The sequence below is a fragment of the Lepidothrix coronata genome, unplaced genomic scaffold, assembly GCF_001604755.1.
Source record: "Lepidothrix coronata isolate B3197 unplaced genomic scaffold, Lepidothrix_coronata-1.0 Scaffold17, whole genome shotgun sequence".
Lineage (NCBI taxonomy): Eukaryota > Metazoa > Chordata > Aves > Passeriformes > Pipridae > Lepidothrix > Lepidothrix coronata.
The window spans coordinates 7,037,127-7,053,968 of record NW_016690197.1 but is presented as its reverse complement, the minus strand read 5'-3'; the positions used below and the strand labels follow the sequence as shown (position 1 = coordinate 7,053,968).

General features: G+C 43.9%; 1 protein-coding gene and 1 long non-coding RNA gene across 5 annotated transcripts in view; one reads left to right on the top strand and one right to left on the bottom strand.

The window, feature by feature from the left end:
• Positions 1 to 922: 922 nt before the first annotated feature.
• LOC108493550 (dual specificity protein phosphatase 13-like) overlaps positions 923 to 16,842 on the bottom strand; it is a 22,732-nt gene continuing 6,812 nt past the window's right edge. The window contains exons 3-5 of the mRNA XM_017807109.1: positions 3,704 to 3,899; positions 2,412 to 2,632; positions 923 to 1,298 (exon numbers count right to left, since the gene is read on the bottom strand). Coding sequence (XP_017662598.1) covers positions 1,072 to 1,298; positions 2,412 to 2,632; positions 3,704 to 3,852 — 597 coding nt within the window. The 5' untranslated portion in view covers positions 3,853 to 3,899 and the 3' untranslated portion in view covers positions 923 to 1,071. The remainder of the gene's footprint in view (positions 1,299 to 2,411; positions 2,633 to 3,703; positions 3,900 to 16,842) is intronic.
• The window catches only part of LOC108493552, a 28,784-nt gene continuing 17,643 nt past the window's right edge, over positions 5,702 to 16,842 (top strand). For 3 of the 4 annotated variants that reach the window (XR_001873516.1, XR_001873515.1, XR_001873517.1), the window contains exons 1-2: positions 5,702 to 6,107; positions 8,367 to 8,449. This is a non-coding gene — a long non-coding RNA (uncharacterized LOC108493552). Of the gene's footprint in view, positions 6,108 to 8,366; positions 8,450 to 13,291; positions 13,389 to 16,842 lie in introns of those variants that run through there. The other variant, XR_001873518.1, reaches the window with a different exon arrangement.

Genomic DNA, 16,842 nt, shown 5'->3' with positions numbered 1-16,842 from the left:
AAAAGCCAGATGTGTTTCACATAGTTTCCAGGCAGCACTGATCCATCAGATGACAGTAGCTATTGAGTGCTCTTATGGTGGCCCAGAGACACAAAGATGAAAGCCTGATGCCTGTCAACACCTCCCTTGCCATTCCTGTGTGTCTTCAGCTTTCACTTGAGTCCACCTCACAAAAGGAAATGCCACAGAATATGATGTTGCAATGTTAATAACCTTTTATTTTTGAGCAAGAAAATCCCAAGTTTTGTAATTTTCAACTGTCAGACAAATCTGGGATATATTGAACTTTGCACCCACTCTCACTGCCCACGCAGCTGGTTGGACCCTCAGCTGGAAACCCACCTTCTTCTTCAGAAGCATTTTCTGCAGCATTCCTGGATGATTTTTGCTATGGAAGATGAAAAATATTTGAATATCCTCTCAAAGAAACGTATTTTTGTGGAGAAACAAACTCTGATGAATAGCCAAAGGGAAAACACTATAGAGAGACCCGGAATAATTCCTTAGAGTGGCTTGTGTTGTTTCACAGCTGTGTTGCCTTTAAAAAACCTCTTACCCCAACTCAGGAGCTCCACCTATTGTAAAATCAAGAACTAACCAGTGCCAGATTCAAGTCTCAAAATACAAACCCTTTGAGATACAGGGAGCAAAGGGATGGGGGCTGGTTCATAAGAAAACTTCTAAGCATTACTGTAGCATAAATAATATGGCATCTTTCACCTCAAATAGCCTAACACTTCATAAAGTGATATGAGCTTCACTAGTTGCTAAAAACACAGCTATTTCTGAAGTGGAACCTGATATCTTTCTTTCTTTTTTTTTTTTTTCTTTTTAACCAGTAGAGAGCAATGTTTTAAGGTGGAGAGTGAAGGATAGAGTATGCAATCAATCATAAGTATAAACCTAGGAGGGCTTTGCAAAATGGAAAGATCAGGCAAAATCTACTTTTATTAATAACATGCATTATGGTGTCTCATAATCTTGTGTCCTTAGTTTATAAATGTGGTTCATCTATAAGAGATACAAGCAACTCAAGTGAGATTTTGTCCTGTCTCTTTCAGCAATACTCTCTTACAGCTCTTTAGGAGCAGATGCTCTGGTTCCTTTCTTCTCTTCATTCAGTTTAATGTCCAAGTCCCGGAGCTGGCTGAGGAACCCTGAATTTGGGCAGATGTCTCTGTGAGCACCCACCGTCTTCAGAGCATCCACGAGTGTCATGTTTTCATGGATCATTAAAAAGGCAAGCACTAAAGTCGCTGAGCGGCTCACTCCCATGGCACAATGAACAAACACCTTACCTGCAGAAAAAAAGAGGTACAGCAAAGTGAGTGTGCTTTAGCATTTCTAAAGTGAAAAAGACACAGAGAGGAGAAAAAATACTAGAAACAAGTTGGGAAAACAATTAGTGAATCCTCATGTTTTCAGAAAGATTATGCTAGACCTCTCAGGCAAGGTGGTGTTTCATACTGATCTCCTGGATCTAATTTAGGCCTCAGATTAAAATAGTTGAAATTTTCTGTGGCAGGAGAAGCTTTCTGTGACTAAACTTGTTAGTATAGTTTTCTGTGGAAAAAAATAAGCTTTGGCAGAAAAATTTGGCCCAGCCCTGACTGTGATCACTGGCAAGTTCCATAAACTCTGTGGGATAGTCTGCCTGTAAAAATGGAGTCGTAATTTACTGTATCTCAGCAGCCCAGTGTGAGCTATAACTGGGGATTTAATAAAGCACTCCAGTGAAAGCAGCAGATCCTACAGCCAGTCAGAGTCAGAGCAAACTCTGGAACAAATGGAAATTATGATAACTAGGCCATAATCCAAACTCTGCTGACAAAAATTCAGCAGGCTGTGGGTCAGGCTTGTAGTTTTTGACTTAGTTCATTAACTTCTGCTGCTTCTCTAGCTTAATAGACAGGCTGAATAAAGCTCCAATTCTGTGAAGTACTTAAGCATGTGAAGCATTCGAGCCAGCACTGAAGTGACACTGCTCCCAGCTGAGTGCATCGGGACCAGGAGCAGCATGCAGAGCAGGATTGTCTGTCTAGAGCCCATGCCAGTGTGCAAGGGGTGGGAGGTGTGTGTGGAAGCACACAGATCATGCCAATTCCTACAGCATGGGCCCAGGGGGGGAGTATCCGCAGTGCCATAACCTCTACACTCTGGTATTAGAGCTTGCCCTTCTACTGCCATGCTGGGCTGCAGGCAGCAAGTCTTCCCCAGCTCCTGGGAACCTGGCCATGGCCACCTTCCCTGCAGCACATGGCATAGGCACCCTTCTCCATCCTCTCCTCAGTGGTTCTGCATATGCCACCTCGAACCTTATGCTGATTCTGAGCTCTGTTGGTGCCTGTTACTGCAAGGAGAAGTCATTTGGCTTGTGTTGAAACTTCCTCCCAAGTTTGCTTCCCTCTTACCTCCTGAAGAGTTTAAGGCCTGGCCTATGAAATTGGCAGCATCATAGAAGAAGATACTTAAATCGAAGGAAGGATCATCAAATGCTTCTACTCCATAGTACTCTATTTGCAGATCTTCATAATATTTGGCTCCTGTGTTGATGCTATATGGTCCATCTGCTGCATTAAGGATATGAGTAATGTTGAGGCTTTGAAGAGTAGTTTTGCTCCTGGCAGCCCACCTGTTGAAAGACATGAAGGGCACATTGGCAACGCTCCCAACATTCTGCTAAAATAACATGGTTTAAAGTTAGCGCCTGCTCCTACTAAGAAAGGATGCAGGAACTGCATCTTGCCTACAGAGGAGAAAATTTTGAGAAGCACATAGTACTTTGTGCAGGAAAAATGTGATATGGGGGTGTGGAGAGCAGCAGGAGCACAGACTTGCCAGTGGGATACTGTCAGTTAAGCAAATGCCTCCTAGCGGTTAATCCCTGGGAACATGGCTTACTCTATAAAGTGGTCAAGATTTTCCTTTAAATATTTGTTTAGCAAGTTTTAGAGCTAATCTCTCATTGATAGGTTGCCTGGGTCTCAAGGGTAAGAACTCACACAAATGAAGCAACACCATGTTCCTCATTTGGACATGAAGCGGATGCATTGTATTCACCAGCTAGGTTTTCCCCCCTTCCCACAATAAAGGGGGACTAAATGCATTCTACAAAACTCTGAACCTTAACTGATATATTCAGGAGGAGATGGAGCTGGGAAAAACAAGCCGATGACCTGTGTAATCTGCTGTAATCCAATTGGAAGGAAATAGCAATAAATATTACTGGTCACAAGAATAAGGTGTTTGCACAAAAATACTGGATTGATATTTTCAGTTTTGCCATCTTTGAAAGAAACTTCTGATTTCAAATGTCAAAATCCCTATTGTATAATTCATTTAGGTCCTCTTCTTTCTGGCTCTTGATCCTGCCACCCCTATTTGAGTGTGAGGGCTACTATGCTCTTGTCTGCTGCCTTAGAGCACAGTTTTCAGGACAAATAATGCATCTCAGAATTGACACCAATTTCGTATAAGTTCTTTGAGGACTTTTGTCTAGAATACAAATAATTCTTACCCAGCCAAATCCACGGTGGCTCACAGAATATAAAAACTTGACATCCAGACTCCTTATGTCATCAGCTTTGGAGGCCTGTATTGTAAAAACATTCCTGTAGACCCAAAAGCTGCTCCTCAGTGTACCACACCCACTCCTCCTCCCAGGGACTGATAACAGCTTAACAATAGGACCATATGTTCTTACGCATCTCCCAGGTAGATATTTGGCCAGACTTGGTCCACATGATTATCAGACCCTCCTCTGAACCACAGAAGCCGCTGGAGGTCTGATAGTGCTGGTGTTTCATAGGAATCATTGCTAGTCAGAGATGAAGAGTCTTTGGTGTGAGGCATCTTGCTGCTCTTTTGCACGCACTCAGGCTGTATCAGAGACAGCTTTTCTGAAATGAATTAAGAGGAAATTTTCATACAGATATAACATTCCCTAGAAAGTGGTCCTGTTCATTACCCTCCAAATAGCATTACATTATTATAACTAGTGTGTGCAGCAGGGCCTGCAGGTGTTGCTAAAAACATCCAGAGAGCAGGAGTGACTCTGTGGTAGGACTCTATGGGCATGTAAATCCTCCCCTGAGAAAGCAGCATAAGACAATGTGATTTAATTTCTTGTCAAGTACTGATATTGGAAAAGAACATCCTGCGCCACCCGAATGCAGCACTGGCTGAACCTTGTAGGTGCAGGTGTTATTTCAATTACTGATGAGGGTATACAGAAAACCATCAGCTTTTTTTGTTGAAGAGTTACCAAGTGTTTGTGCACACTTGATTCTGATTAATTAAAACTGGAAGTTTTTGAAAGATTACATCATTGGGCTAACTTATACTTAAAATGCTTTTAGGGCCAAGGTGGAAGTCTTAGGATGTGTGTGTGAGCGACATTTGTATAATGCATGTGTATACACATATGAAATATATGTGCACACAATTTTCTTTTATTTATAGAGATGTATTTAAAGACACATATACACGAACATATATACGTATGAACGGATTTTCACATGCGTATATAAACATAGATATGTCTGTATGTACAGAAATAGAAATTGAGAGAATTTGAACTAGTTTTTTCTCTCTCTCAGTTGAATACCCCTGAACACTTAGCTATACTGGTATTCTTGTGCCAGTCTCTCTCTGTCTCTCCTCTGGGAGCTGTTCCACTTTGTATAAATAATGTGATAGGTACTTGCCTCCAGAGAGAGGCCATTTCTCTCATCTGAGGGGTGAGGTACTTACCTGGGGTGTGAGAAAAGAGAGCACCTGAATTTTTTGAAATTATAGAGCTGAAATTCTGGCGTTGTTGTCCTGTTGAGAATCCCATCTAGGGCTCCCTTCCCTAGATCTGTGAGGGATCCGAGAGATCACAGATCTGTGATGCCTCACAGATCACACCATGGAATTTGGGCATCCCTTTTGCAATGTTGTTTGCTGGTTTAGACCCAGGAAGCTCAGGCCAGCCGGTTCGACTGAAAGCAGAGCTCAGTCAAGAGCAAGAGTGCGAAGATAACCAAGCAGTCCTTTCTTGAGACTTTAGGAGCATTTCTCCTGCCAGGATCTCATTATCCTGAATTGCTCTTCTTGCCCCCAGAAAATATTGATGAGCTTTGTTTGGCTGCCTGTTGGTATTATATCAACGTGAAAGCCACACTAGAGCTCTTGCAAAAGTAGAGTAGATGGTGTTTATTCTCATGTGGCGTCAGCTTTGCCTAAATCTAGAGTTTGGGTTTGTTTTCTTAGCAATTCTAGAAAACAAGTGCAGATGGGACCTTCAGAAATCATCTAGTCTGTCCCCTGCCCCCACAGCAGCAGCCAGATGGATGTTGCTTCTAAAACAACAACAACTTTGTCCAACATCCAGGTATGTTGTTTTCAATGATGTAGGGTGATTTGGGGAATAAGCAGAAAACAAGGGAGAATATATTTTTGCTTCTGGATAAAGAAGTAGAGATGATGTGAAGCACATTATGGAACACATTACATATATTTCTGTGACCTCAGCCTAAATTTTCTTCCCTTGCCCCTTTCTACCTCCTCCTCCCCACCAATGTTAAGCACAGTGATAGCTTTTTGTATGTTCCAGTAAAAAAGAAGTCTCCCTAGGGTAACTACTTAATAAGTAAAATATGAAAAGCACAGTAAAAATCATGGGAGAGATAGGAAAAAAGTGACTGGTTTTACTTTTAATGATGGAGGAAAAGAACTGCAGGGAAGTAGAGAGGAATATAGAGATAAAAGCCTATGAATTTTTCAGGGCAGAAAATGTAACACCAAGAGCTTTGGTAAAGGAAAATGTTGTGCAATCCTTGCACAGATTAACATAAAGAATAGCACAGAAACAGATATTGTGCATTGCCCTACAAGTTTTACTGCCTTGTGAAAGTCATGCACTGTGCTCAAGAGCTACTGCCAGCATCTTCATGATGACCTGTTTGTACTTTCATCGACACAGAACGTTAAGCTGAAGCAGTAAAAGAAATCAAGAAAAAGATAATACAGCTTCTACATCAGGAGATTCAGAAGATCACAGGCTAATTTTCAAGGAGTGTGGCTGACTGAGTCGCTGCAGATGCTTAAGGGCTGAAGTTGTGGAGGTAAGCAGATAGATACCAAACTTTCAGTTCTCCTAGCCCCTGCTGCTTTAAACTTCTGTTGTAGCCTGTCACCTAGTTACAGTAATGGAGATGATGAGCAGAGAGAATTAGATTGTGAGGCCTCTTGTCCAAGACCTGACTTTGAAGAAATTCTCCAAGAATTGAGTTATTTTGGTGCCAGTGACACTTTGGAGGTGACTCCAGCCTTTGCAGCCAGGGAGGTGCTTTGCAACAGAGCTCCCTTTCATACAGCAATCTGCTTTTCAAAAAGCACATCAACATCATTTTATTCACATGACTAATGCCAAACAAGTGAGCTCCTCGTGTCAACACGAACATAGCTCCTCCCAAGAATGCTCCCTCCTGCGCTGCACTGGCCTTGAAATTGAATTGCTCTACAGGGCCTTCAGGGTAAGCTTGGAAATAGCTATAGCAGATGATTGGACTAATGAGGAAAGCAATATGAATTTTTTAATTGAAGGCCAGGGACTTTGCTGAGGGTTTCCTCCCTCCCCCTACTTTAAGATACTGCAGAGCTAGCAAAAGTGCTGCCACTGATTACATTTCTCTAAGCTTCTCCCTCTGGGTGGCTCCCAGAAGCTGTTCCAGTTGGAAACAGCCAGTGACTGCAGGAAGGCAGGAGTCCCTGTACCTGGGGAAAAAAATTTTCTATCTTACAAGGTCACTAACGTTTTCTCCAGAGATCTAGACCATGCAAGTAGGATAGGATTACTTTTCTTTTAAATTGTAGCCTGGAAGCACATAAAGACCATCTCATTAGATTCTTTCTTTCTCTCTCTCTTTTTTTTTTTTTCTGGTTAAAAAATAAAAAACCAGAAACAAAAAAAAGTCCTTCTACCTCTGGGAGACTTTTGAGGCTGGATAGGATTTTTAAGGGCAATACAGAGAATCCAAGGCAGCACAAGCTTTAAAACTTTCTTGTCATTATGCAACAATTCCCAAACACCTGGAGCACTGGGGTGCACCCCACATGGCCAGGGCCTGCTTGGTTCCATGTCTGAGCTGTGGAGCCTGGATTTCCCCAGTGGTCCAAGAGCTGCCCTTGAGGCCCAGGCTGAAGGTGGTCGTGGGGTGGAATTGCCTGGCTGCAGGCAGCACCCAGGAAGGGCTGTGGGTGACTCCAGGCTCTTTGAATGCAGCTGGGTGCAGCTCCTGAGGGACCCAGTCAGGCCAGGACTTGTCCACAACAACCTAGTTAGTATCTCCCCAGTATTGTTTAGCCACTTAAGTACTACAGTCTGCTAAGCTTTTTGTTTGTTTTTTTTTGTTTGTTTGTTTGTTTGCTTGTTTGGAGGTTTTTTTCTTTCCTTCTCTATGGTGGAAACAATTGCCATTTTCTATTGAAGATTTTTCTGGCAATGGATGGAAAAAAACCCACACAAACCCCCACTGACTGGAATTGGCTAAAGCATTTAACAGATTTGTGTTGCATTTGCAGATTCCAGTGAAAGAAAATTCAGCAAAGTTCGGGAGAAAGAAGCAATATTGTAGATTTGAAATAGTTAATTTCGTTATTTTCATTTTTCTATTCAGAGTTACTTTGTTTTGGAATTTGTTTTGCTGCATTGCATAAAATCTTTTAAAAAATTAAAACAAGATGAAACGGCTTGTTCCTGGTTGAGAAATAAACTAAAATTGAACACAGATTGAGTGGCCACCTATTTGCTTAGCCCTAATTTTCACTTTGTAACAGGGGAAAGCCTCCTGCCATTTTGTCATGGTTGTTACCTTGTCTCTTCAAGAGTGAACTGAGCTGTAGAGAGATGAAACGAATGTCTGGAGTCCCAGGAGGAGTATGGCAGGGCATTAGTTGGACCACAAGCATCCCTCTTTCCCTTTTGCTAGCACCTCCCTAACTGGCACAGCTCTGCCTGTGGTTATGTTCATAGCCCGGATGGGGACAGGTGTCTTTCAATAACAAGGCCTTACATGAGATTATTAAGAGCCTAAGGCACAGCAGGGCCTGTGGTTACTACAATAGCATGAACACTACCTAACAATAGCATGATACAGAAAGCTCCTGCAACCAAATATTCTAAATTCCCTAAATCAAAAACCTGACAAACTAAATGGTTCAAAATTCCAAAGCATGAGGTCAGGATATAATTCATGTGAAAGGAAAAAAAAAGACAGCCTCTTGATGCATTTGAAATTGCTGTCTACTCTGTTTTTTCTTCTCTCTTCTCTCAGCAAGCATCTCTGCACTCATCTTTTACACTCCTTGCTCTTTTCTCTCAGGTAGTGCTTTACACTATGGCTCTTTGTCCTCCTGATGGAAAAATCCAGATGGAAAGAAGTATAGTTCACAAGGAAATGATCATGTAAGTGGAATTAATCTTTCAGATACTGTAATGTGAAATATGATCTTCCTTTTTGTTAAGAAGACCCAGTCTGTGTCTCTACACTTTGGTCAGAATCCGATGCTAAGAGAACCCAGAAGTCTCTTGAGGTAGAGCTGAAAGCTTCTTTGCAGAAACAGGCACATTTAAAAGCAATAGCAAAGTTAAACCAGCCAGATGGGAACCTAGCAGGCAACCGAGAGGGGAACTCTCTGTTTTCCTTGCAAGCCTACAGGGGCTTGTTTGCAGGAATTAGAATCTCTCACCAGCAGTTCACTGCAGCTCTAATACCAAGTGGTATTGAAAATGAGAAGCAGGTTATGGCTGATGGTTTAAATGAGGCACCTATGGGAATTTAGAAATGAGATCCTGGACTTGTCTCAGTGTAGGCCGTGCACATGGCAGAGCAATATTGCTTTCTTGGCTGACTGCGTCATGTATTATGGCCTTTTATTTTGCCCACAGTCAAACAGCAGGGAATAGTAGAAAGTTCATTGCTCCAGCTCACTGTTTAAACTCTGATCTGCCTCACCGGAGGCAGTGCCCCCGAATAATGGAAAGCAGAATCGGTCCCTCAGCCTCATTGTGGGTACATGTTCAATGCAGCACTGAATTAATGCCACTGCCATTATTTCAGAGTGAAGAGAAAAGCAGAATGTACAATTAAACCTCTGTTTGGTTCAGTTTTTAAGGGAATTTACTACCTGGGAAAGATGCCAGATCAAGGGCTCTGGAAAACACAGCCCTCTCTTTAACAGCAGTGTTGGGAAAGATCAGGAGCAGCCCTGCAAGCCTCCTCCATGGCTGCCCTCTTGGCTCAGCCCAGCCCAGCTCAGCTTGCAGATGCCCCTTGCCCTACACTTGCAACTGTGTTTTACAGGGTGAGAGAAAATCCAAGTCTTCACACCTCTTCACTGCTTGGTCTCCCTCCTGACATCCCCATTCACATCCGGCCTTGTACTTTTACGATGGGGCCCTCTCAGCTTCTCCAAATGGAGCGAGAAGGTACCAACTTCTGCTCACAAGGAGCCTGAGCTGGGCTGGAAAGCTAAAGACTCCTTCCTCTGTGAGCCCTCCTGTTCTTGCACAGAGCTGCCCATGGGGCTGGAGGGGCTCTTATGGGGCAGCAGCAGGCTGTTCCTGCCGCACAGGACCTGCGTCCACCTGGGGATGGCAGGAACATAAAAGGCCATCTCAGTGGTGGGAGCAGTCAGAGGGCAGGGCGGGTGAGGGTAATCAGCCTCAGGCAGGGTTGGGATAGCCCGGAGAGTTCCTAGTGGGGAGGAAGGTCCCAGGTGAAGTGGGAAGACAAGGGGATGCATGGCCAGGCACAGGCAGAGTTGTGAGGTCACATAGGTAGATATGAAGCCTGAGCATCTCAGCTCTCACTCTCACACAGCCCCATCCAGCAGCCCCATCCCAGGTCACACAGCCACTATTGTCCTTAGACAAGGCAAGCACCCGGGAGGGAAAGAGCTTGCTGAGCTCAGGCTCAGTGGGGGGAACTTCACCTGTGCCCTGCTGGTTTTTGGGGAGAGGGTGTTACTGCTTTCTCATAGAAGTGCTCCTGGAGAACATTTCCTTTCCTTTGTAATATAATGGATCTGTGCATATTTTCCCAAGACTGCCATTCCAAGGGGGGAGAACCTCCATGCTGCCTCCAGCCCCCTGTGCTTCCTCCCCCAACCCTCCCATTTGAGAGCCACACAGCCTAGGAAGGGGCACTTGCCCACGCATGGGGCTGTAGGAAAGGATCCTTTAAAATGGAGGCACTGGTTGGAAAAATGGGGAGTCCTGCTTGCAGTGACAGGTCATGGCTGTGGCATGACGACAGCTTTTACATCTGCAGCTTTCAGATTCAAAGGAGATAAAAAAAAGAATTATTACCTTAGCAGCTGGCATCTCTGAGCTATTCAATGCACCATCCCCAGCAAGACAGCGCTGCCCTCCACAGGCTCCTACCACAATTTCCGACTGTCTGTGGATATTTGTCAAGCCTAGGGTGATGCTTTCCCCTTTATTTCTCCTCTGGAGCACTCCTGTCCAGGGTACCACAGCTAGGAATTAAAGCCCTTCAAAACTACTGATTTTCTTGACACGTCTCAACTACAGTCATGCTTCTCCCTGAATTAAAACACTGTAGTTTTAAGTCCTGTTGCCAGCAGCCATAACTGTGCTGTATGCTGTAATCAGGGGAGCACACAGTCACCATGCAGCTAACTGCTTCTAATAGTAGAAACTTCACTCTAATCTTATATAACGGCAGTAATGGAGCAGAGAGGCTGTGGCTTGTGAGGAGCTTAGACAGAAAGCTTTCTTGGGCAGCTCGTGCCCTGAGGGCAGAGAAGCTGCAGCTGCAGTGAGAGCAAGAAAAACAAAGTGACCTTGATATTGATAACAGTTCAGTGAGTGCTGTCACAGCCAGTGCTGTGCCAAGATTTCAGTGGTGTCACAGGCTGTCGATAGGTGTAAGTTATGGGCAGTTCTGATACAAATGGTGTCAAAGAGACTACACTCAGAGAGGGGGGGAAAAATAATGTCTTGCAAGCTTCAGGAAAGACAAACAAGGATGTTAATATACTGCTATTAGAAGGGGCTCCAAAGCACTTGCACTTCTGCAGGCAGTATGGATTTGTGTGACTGTGGATTAAAGAAGTTTTTTCCTTCTCCTTGATTTACTCCTCAAATGATTTTTATCTGACTGCTCCTGTCAATACAAAATTGACAATGCTGTCAAGCTTGCAAGATTTCAGAATATTTGAAGGCATGAGAAAGGGGTTTTGATATTCCTCGGTCGTTTGGCAGGGGTAGCTTTGAGCTGTCTGTCTCTCTGCACTTTAAACAAAAGCAGTGAAGTGCTCTCCTTGCTTTGCCTTGCTTGAAAGGGTACATACAAAAAAGGCACCTTTTTCTAAGGTTGACAAAGCTGTACAAAATTTTTGCTGTGGAATCAAGAGCAAAAAAGACTTCAGAACTCTCCAGTGGAAGATCTATTTTGGCACTTGAATTTTTTGGGCACATCATAAAGCTTTCCAGGGACATTCTCTGCTTTGTTGGGGCAGAGTGGAATGGGTTTTTGAGATTTTTTTTTGATTGCTGATTTTAAAATGATTGTTTATTTTTTGATTAAGTCATCTTTTAAGAAGTGTGATTGTATGTCACAAAGGAATTGACCACTGATGAGGTGCACAAGAGCAACTAAAAGGAGATATTAAGATCTAGAACTGGGATTTACTTTCTCTTGCCAGCTTTTGATTATGTGCCTGATGAATATTTGCTCCTAATTTCTTATCTTGAATTTGAAGAAATGAAACTGTGAGTGGTTTGCCTGTTGTGCTTCCCTGCTATTGGGGTGCGAGGTAAATCAGAGCAAAGCAGGGAGCTGCCTTGTCAGGGGTGTGGGTAAAGCAGGGTGTGCAGCCAGCTCTCCAGGCTGTGATAGATGAGAGGTCACGGGCAGTGGGAACATGCTGCTGCTCTATGGGTCCCAGTCCCAGGGTCATTAGGAGAGCTTGTCCTGCCGTTTGCTGGCTGGTGGGAAGAAGTTTCTCTGCCAGGCCCTGCTGCGACATCTCTGTGGGAAGCAGGCAGGGTAGGGCTGCCCCACTCCCCAGACACCATGCTGATGTTATGTGAGTCTTGCAGTTGTTCAGGCAGGACAGGAGCAAGGATTGTTACATGCCAGCAAGTTTTTGGAGGGTCTTTTCACCTTTATGTTGCCAGGTGTTATGCTGTTGTTTTTCTGATTCTGTTTCATACTGAGGCTTGGTATGGACTGTAGATTGAAGCCAAAGTTGGTTCATTGGTTGATGTAGGGGGGAAAGAGCCTCCAGCAAAGCAGCAGCCTCATGGCTCCCAGGAGGGAGAGTTGAGCACAGGTAGCAGGGTGTAAGGCAGCCTTGCTGGAGGTTGTGCCTGCTGCAGGCAGATTATAACAGACAGTTTGGGAACACACTGCAAACGTAACAGTCCATTTTCCCTAAGCAAACCTCAGTGCTTCCAGCACAGCCCTGGGAAGGCTGTCCTCTGCTTGGGAAAGAGTTGCTGTGAGCAGGAATACATTAAGGACTTTGAGGTTCTCAGGTACAGTGGTAATGGGAGCCACCCATGAGCTATAAATAGCACTAACATCGTTTCTCTCCAATGCCTGGCATCCCAAGCAGTCATTTTTGCTGGTGCTAGTGAAAATGAACAAAGCTTTGAAGAGCTTTTATTTATGTTCTCTTTACAGGCTGGAATTTTGTGAGTATTTTTCCTACTGGCTCTGAATTTTTCATTTATTTTAAGGGAAAATGTTGGCATTTTTTCCTTTTGGATTTTTTTCTTTTTTTAATTATCACATATAATTTTCATATTTTTAGCTCAACTATGTGGGAAAAGCTATTGTGGTGGGAGAGTGGGGATCAAAAATATTCATTTCCAAATAACCTTTATGTAATTGCAGGAAAAGGGGGAAAAAAACCCAGGAACCAAAATTTAATCTTATATAAATCTTATATGCATTTTTTAACAAAATAATGAAAATGTTTTTGTTTAGAATTAAGCAAACAATGCAGGGTGCTTTGGCAGGTTTTGTGGTGTTTACATTGAGATATCAGACAGAAATATTTGTTGTAGTAAAAGGAAAAGTTTTACATGCCTGTCAGACAAGATCTTCCTACGGTTTGATAGGAAACAAAGATGGTTTTGTGAAGGAGCTATGAAGGCCTGAGAGCAAAACCGGCAAAAAGGTCCCTCTTCAAAATATTTAGTATACACTTGATGAAGTCTTGTCATAAAATGATAAGGCCTCATCTGTTATGCAACTCTCCTTTGCTATTACAGACATTCTGGAAACATGAGGTCTACAAAACAGACATTTTGTGCTGAGATAACCAAAGAACCACTGCTACAAGATCAACTGGTAGAGCTGGAAGAATTAGTCAACCTTTTAAATATGCAAGAAGGGCTATATTTTTTTCCAATTATGCCAAGTAATCTAATTATACACTGCTTTTACTAACAACCCTTGCCTTAGACCAGCAGGCAATGCTGCTGTTAGTGAAACACTGTGATTTTTCCTATTGCCACAAGATGGCAGGAGAAAGCAATCTTGAATGATTTAAAAATACGCAGCAATGGGCATCTCATGACGGAATCCGCTCCTGACTGGCATTTAAAGGGAACACTTACTAATATACAAGAAATAGCACAGACTGGATTGAAGAAAAACGTGAAATGTACGGAATTAATTAGATTGATATTGACCTGGATGTATACATCAAAAGATCTACACCTTATCCTTTCTCATGCAGGTTTTCTGCATAAGAGAAGCCTGTGACAGTACTCATTTTTTCCCTGTACACCATATAGTTTGGCCTGGTTTTGCTCCACTGGCAAAATCTGTTGTACAAACCAGTCCAAGACATAATGCACTCGCCCAAAATAAAGAGCGGGGTGATTCTTTTTCCAAATATATTTCTCTTCCCATTCCCAGTTCCTCGAGTCATAGCAGGAAAAGCTAGAGGAAAGATCCACTGCTCTGGTGTTTGGGAATAGAGGGATGCATGAGGGACAGAGGCTGTGCAGGAGAACACACCTGGTGCTGACAGGCTGTTGCACTGAGTGCTGCACTGGCAGTGGGGTCACCTCAGAGTCTCTCCTGCCTGTTCTCCAGGGGGAAACTGACCCTTCACTCACATGGGTGTCACAGACCAGACACTTCCACTGCCAGGACTGAACCTTTCAGGAGCCAATGGGGCTTTGGAAGAGGGCTGGGATGGAGGAGTCTGCTGTTCATGCTCTCTCCCTGGCTGCTTCAAATACTTTTCTTAAAAGTAAATAAACCCTCTACAAGAATGGAAATTGGTTTGGACAGTACAACCAGACTGCCAGGAGGCTTTGAGGCATTCCTGCTCCAGAGTCAGTGCAGTGGTTCCTGTGACTCCTTCACCTTCCCCTTCCTCACAAAGAGGCATTTGCAGTTTGTCCGATGAGGGGATGAACCTCACGGCCACAACAGCTGTGCTGCACCGTGGTAGTGGCCTCCCCAGAGCCTCCTCCAGCACCAGCCTGCTCCCCACCCACCCAGCCTGCTCCTCACTCACCCAGCCTGCTCCTCACCCATGCACCCTTTCTCCTCAGCCAGTCTTCCCCCCTCCTTTTCTTTCTTTTCCCACAGCCCAAGCTAACCCCCCTGGAGCTGATGGAGGCCAGGTGCTTGTTGGGGCAACTAGGGAGTTTTGTACTAGGACCAGCCCTGCCATCCAGTCAGTAGTAATTAAAAGCATCAAGAGGTTTAGGAAGTAGCCAACCTATTGAAAGCCAAAAGCTGGAAGATAAGCAGCTGTCCTGTTTCTTATGCTGTCTTTCCCTAGGCTCTGCTCTGGGCTGATGGAGACGATAACTATCCAGACCTTCAGGTCTAACCTGCCTTGGTGCCTTTTCCACCTGTCTTATGAGTGCAGTGTGCACAGTACCCATTACTAAATACTGCATTCTATAACATGGGCACCAAACATCCAGAATCTGTCCCCCAGGCTGGGAATACATTTGTCACTATGAACCAATCGCCATTTCACAGTGGCACCATGGAGGAGGATGACAAGGAATCAAGAGTTAAGGAGCAAAAGAAAAATGTTTGAAGCAAGTTTCAACAGTTATGACGATAAGGAAAAAGAATTGATGATATGGGTGCCCATCACCTGGGAAGGAACACCCTTGCCCCATGAGATGATGCGAACACAGACCCCAGTGCCCTCACACCTTTCCCTTCCAGATTCTGATCCTACTTGTCTTTTTAAGTTATTCTTTCTTGTATTGCTTCTTTTGGTAAAATGACTTTGGTCCCAGCTTGGTTCTGCAGCTAGTAGCAGAATCAGTTTCATTTTGTGAGGAAAGAAAATGATGGAAGCTCTGCAGCTGCTGGCAACACCACAAGAACACTGTCAGCATCCAGGAACTTTCTTTTGCCCTTTGGCTGCCCACCTCAGAGTTATAGGATCGCACTTGCTATTCAGAAGTAGATTAAGCCTTCCTGGAAATTAATAGGTTTAACTGAGCACAAATGACTTTGAATCTGCCTTGTCCAGGACATCCCACAACCTGGGTCCTTTTGCCAGCCTTCCAGCCACTGATCGCCTAGGTCAAAGCAGCTCCAGGGAATGCTTAATCCTGCTCTGGACATGAGGTGAGCAAGCCTTTACACATTGACGTGTTAGTAGATATGTGTGTACAGCAGAAACAACACTCTATAGACATCTGTTCCCCTTCAGTGCTTGAAAGGAAAATCCTCCCCTTTCAGCACTGAAGCATTAATGGCAAGTGTCAATTTGCTATCTTTTTTAGTAAAGACCAAGAGTGAGAAACTGTTCACCACAGGCAGTTTATCCCCCAAACAAAGGCAAATTCAGGGCTGTCCAGAAATTTGAAATCTCTGGGTAGAAGGGATTTTCTATTTCTATTCTATTGGGTGAGGGATTTATCCCTGAGTTTTTAATTTTTGTTCTATTGAGCAAGGTGTATATACCTCAGAGGGAACAAACACATGTGCAGGTCAGCTCAGAAGGGAGGAAGTTCCTGCACAGGTGACTTAATCACAGTTGTGGTGCTGGATCAGGTCTTGAGAGGGCTACACTGACCTCTACTCTTCTGCCACTTTTCACTATTGCCATAAGTAAGGGCTGAGATTGAGTGGGCCAGTCTTAACCCAGAAGATCAAATCTGATCTGAAATGCTTATTTGGGTTCTTCTTTTTATTTCTGAGACTGTCAGGCACAGGAAGGTGGTTACTGACTATCGAAGCAGAAAAATGTACGATAGAGCTGAGGTGCTTTCTTATCCTGACTTACTAAATGTCTGTCCCACTTCCTTTATCCGTGAAGATGTCTGTCATGCCTGTCCCATTTTCTGCCTTTCCAGGGTCATGAACAATAGTGATTAACAAATAACTTCATCTCATTCCTCTGCTAGCTTAACCATTTCTGTTGATGGGTCACAAACTGGGTGATGACAGGCAAAATCTGCCATTAAAAATTCAGACTCCCTCTGCTCTCAGAGGTGCTGGCATGGTGGCAAATCTCTCTTTGCACACACATAGCCTGCCTTCTGGCTGGTTACATCTCCTCCTCCATGCAGGATGATGCATCTTGACTGTACAGATGCTCTATGTGGCTACACATACCTTCACAGCGGGATCTATTAGCAACAACCAACCCCCCTTGCAGGGATCTGAAAGCATGCTGCTCTTTGGCACAGGAATGAGCCTGCTACCCCTAGAGAACATAAAGACAAAAATCTTGGCCAAAGAGGGAACCATGAGAACAGAGCTAAGGTTATGACTTTGTAAATGTTTATCTCCAGTCTGTATTTGATGTCTGGATAATAAGGTGACCTGT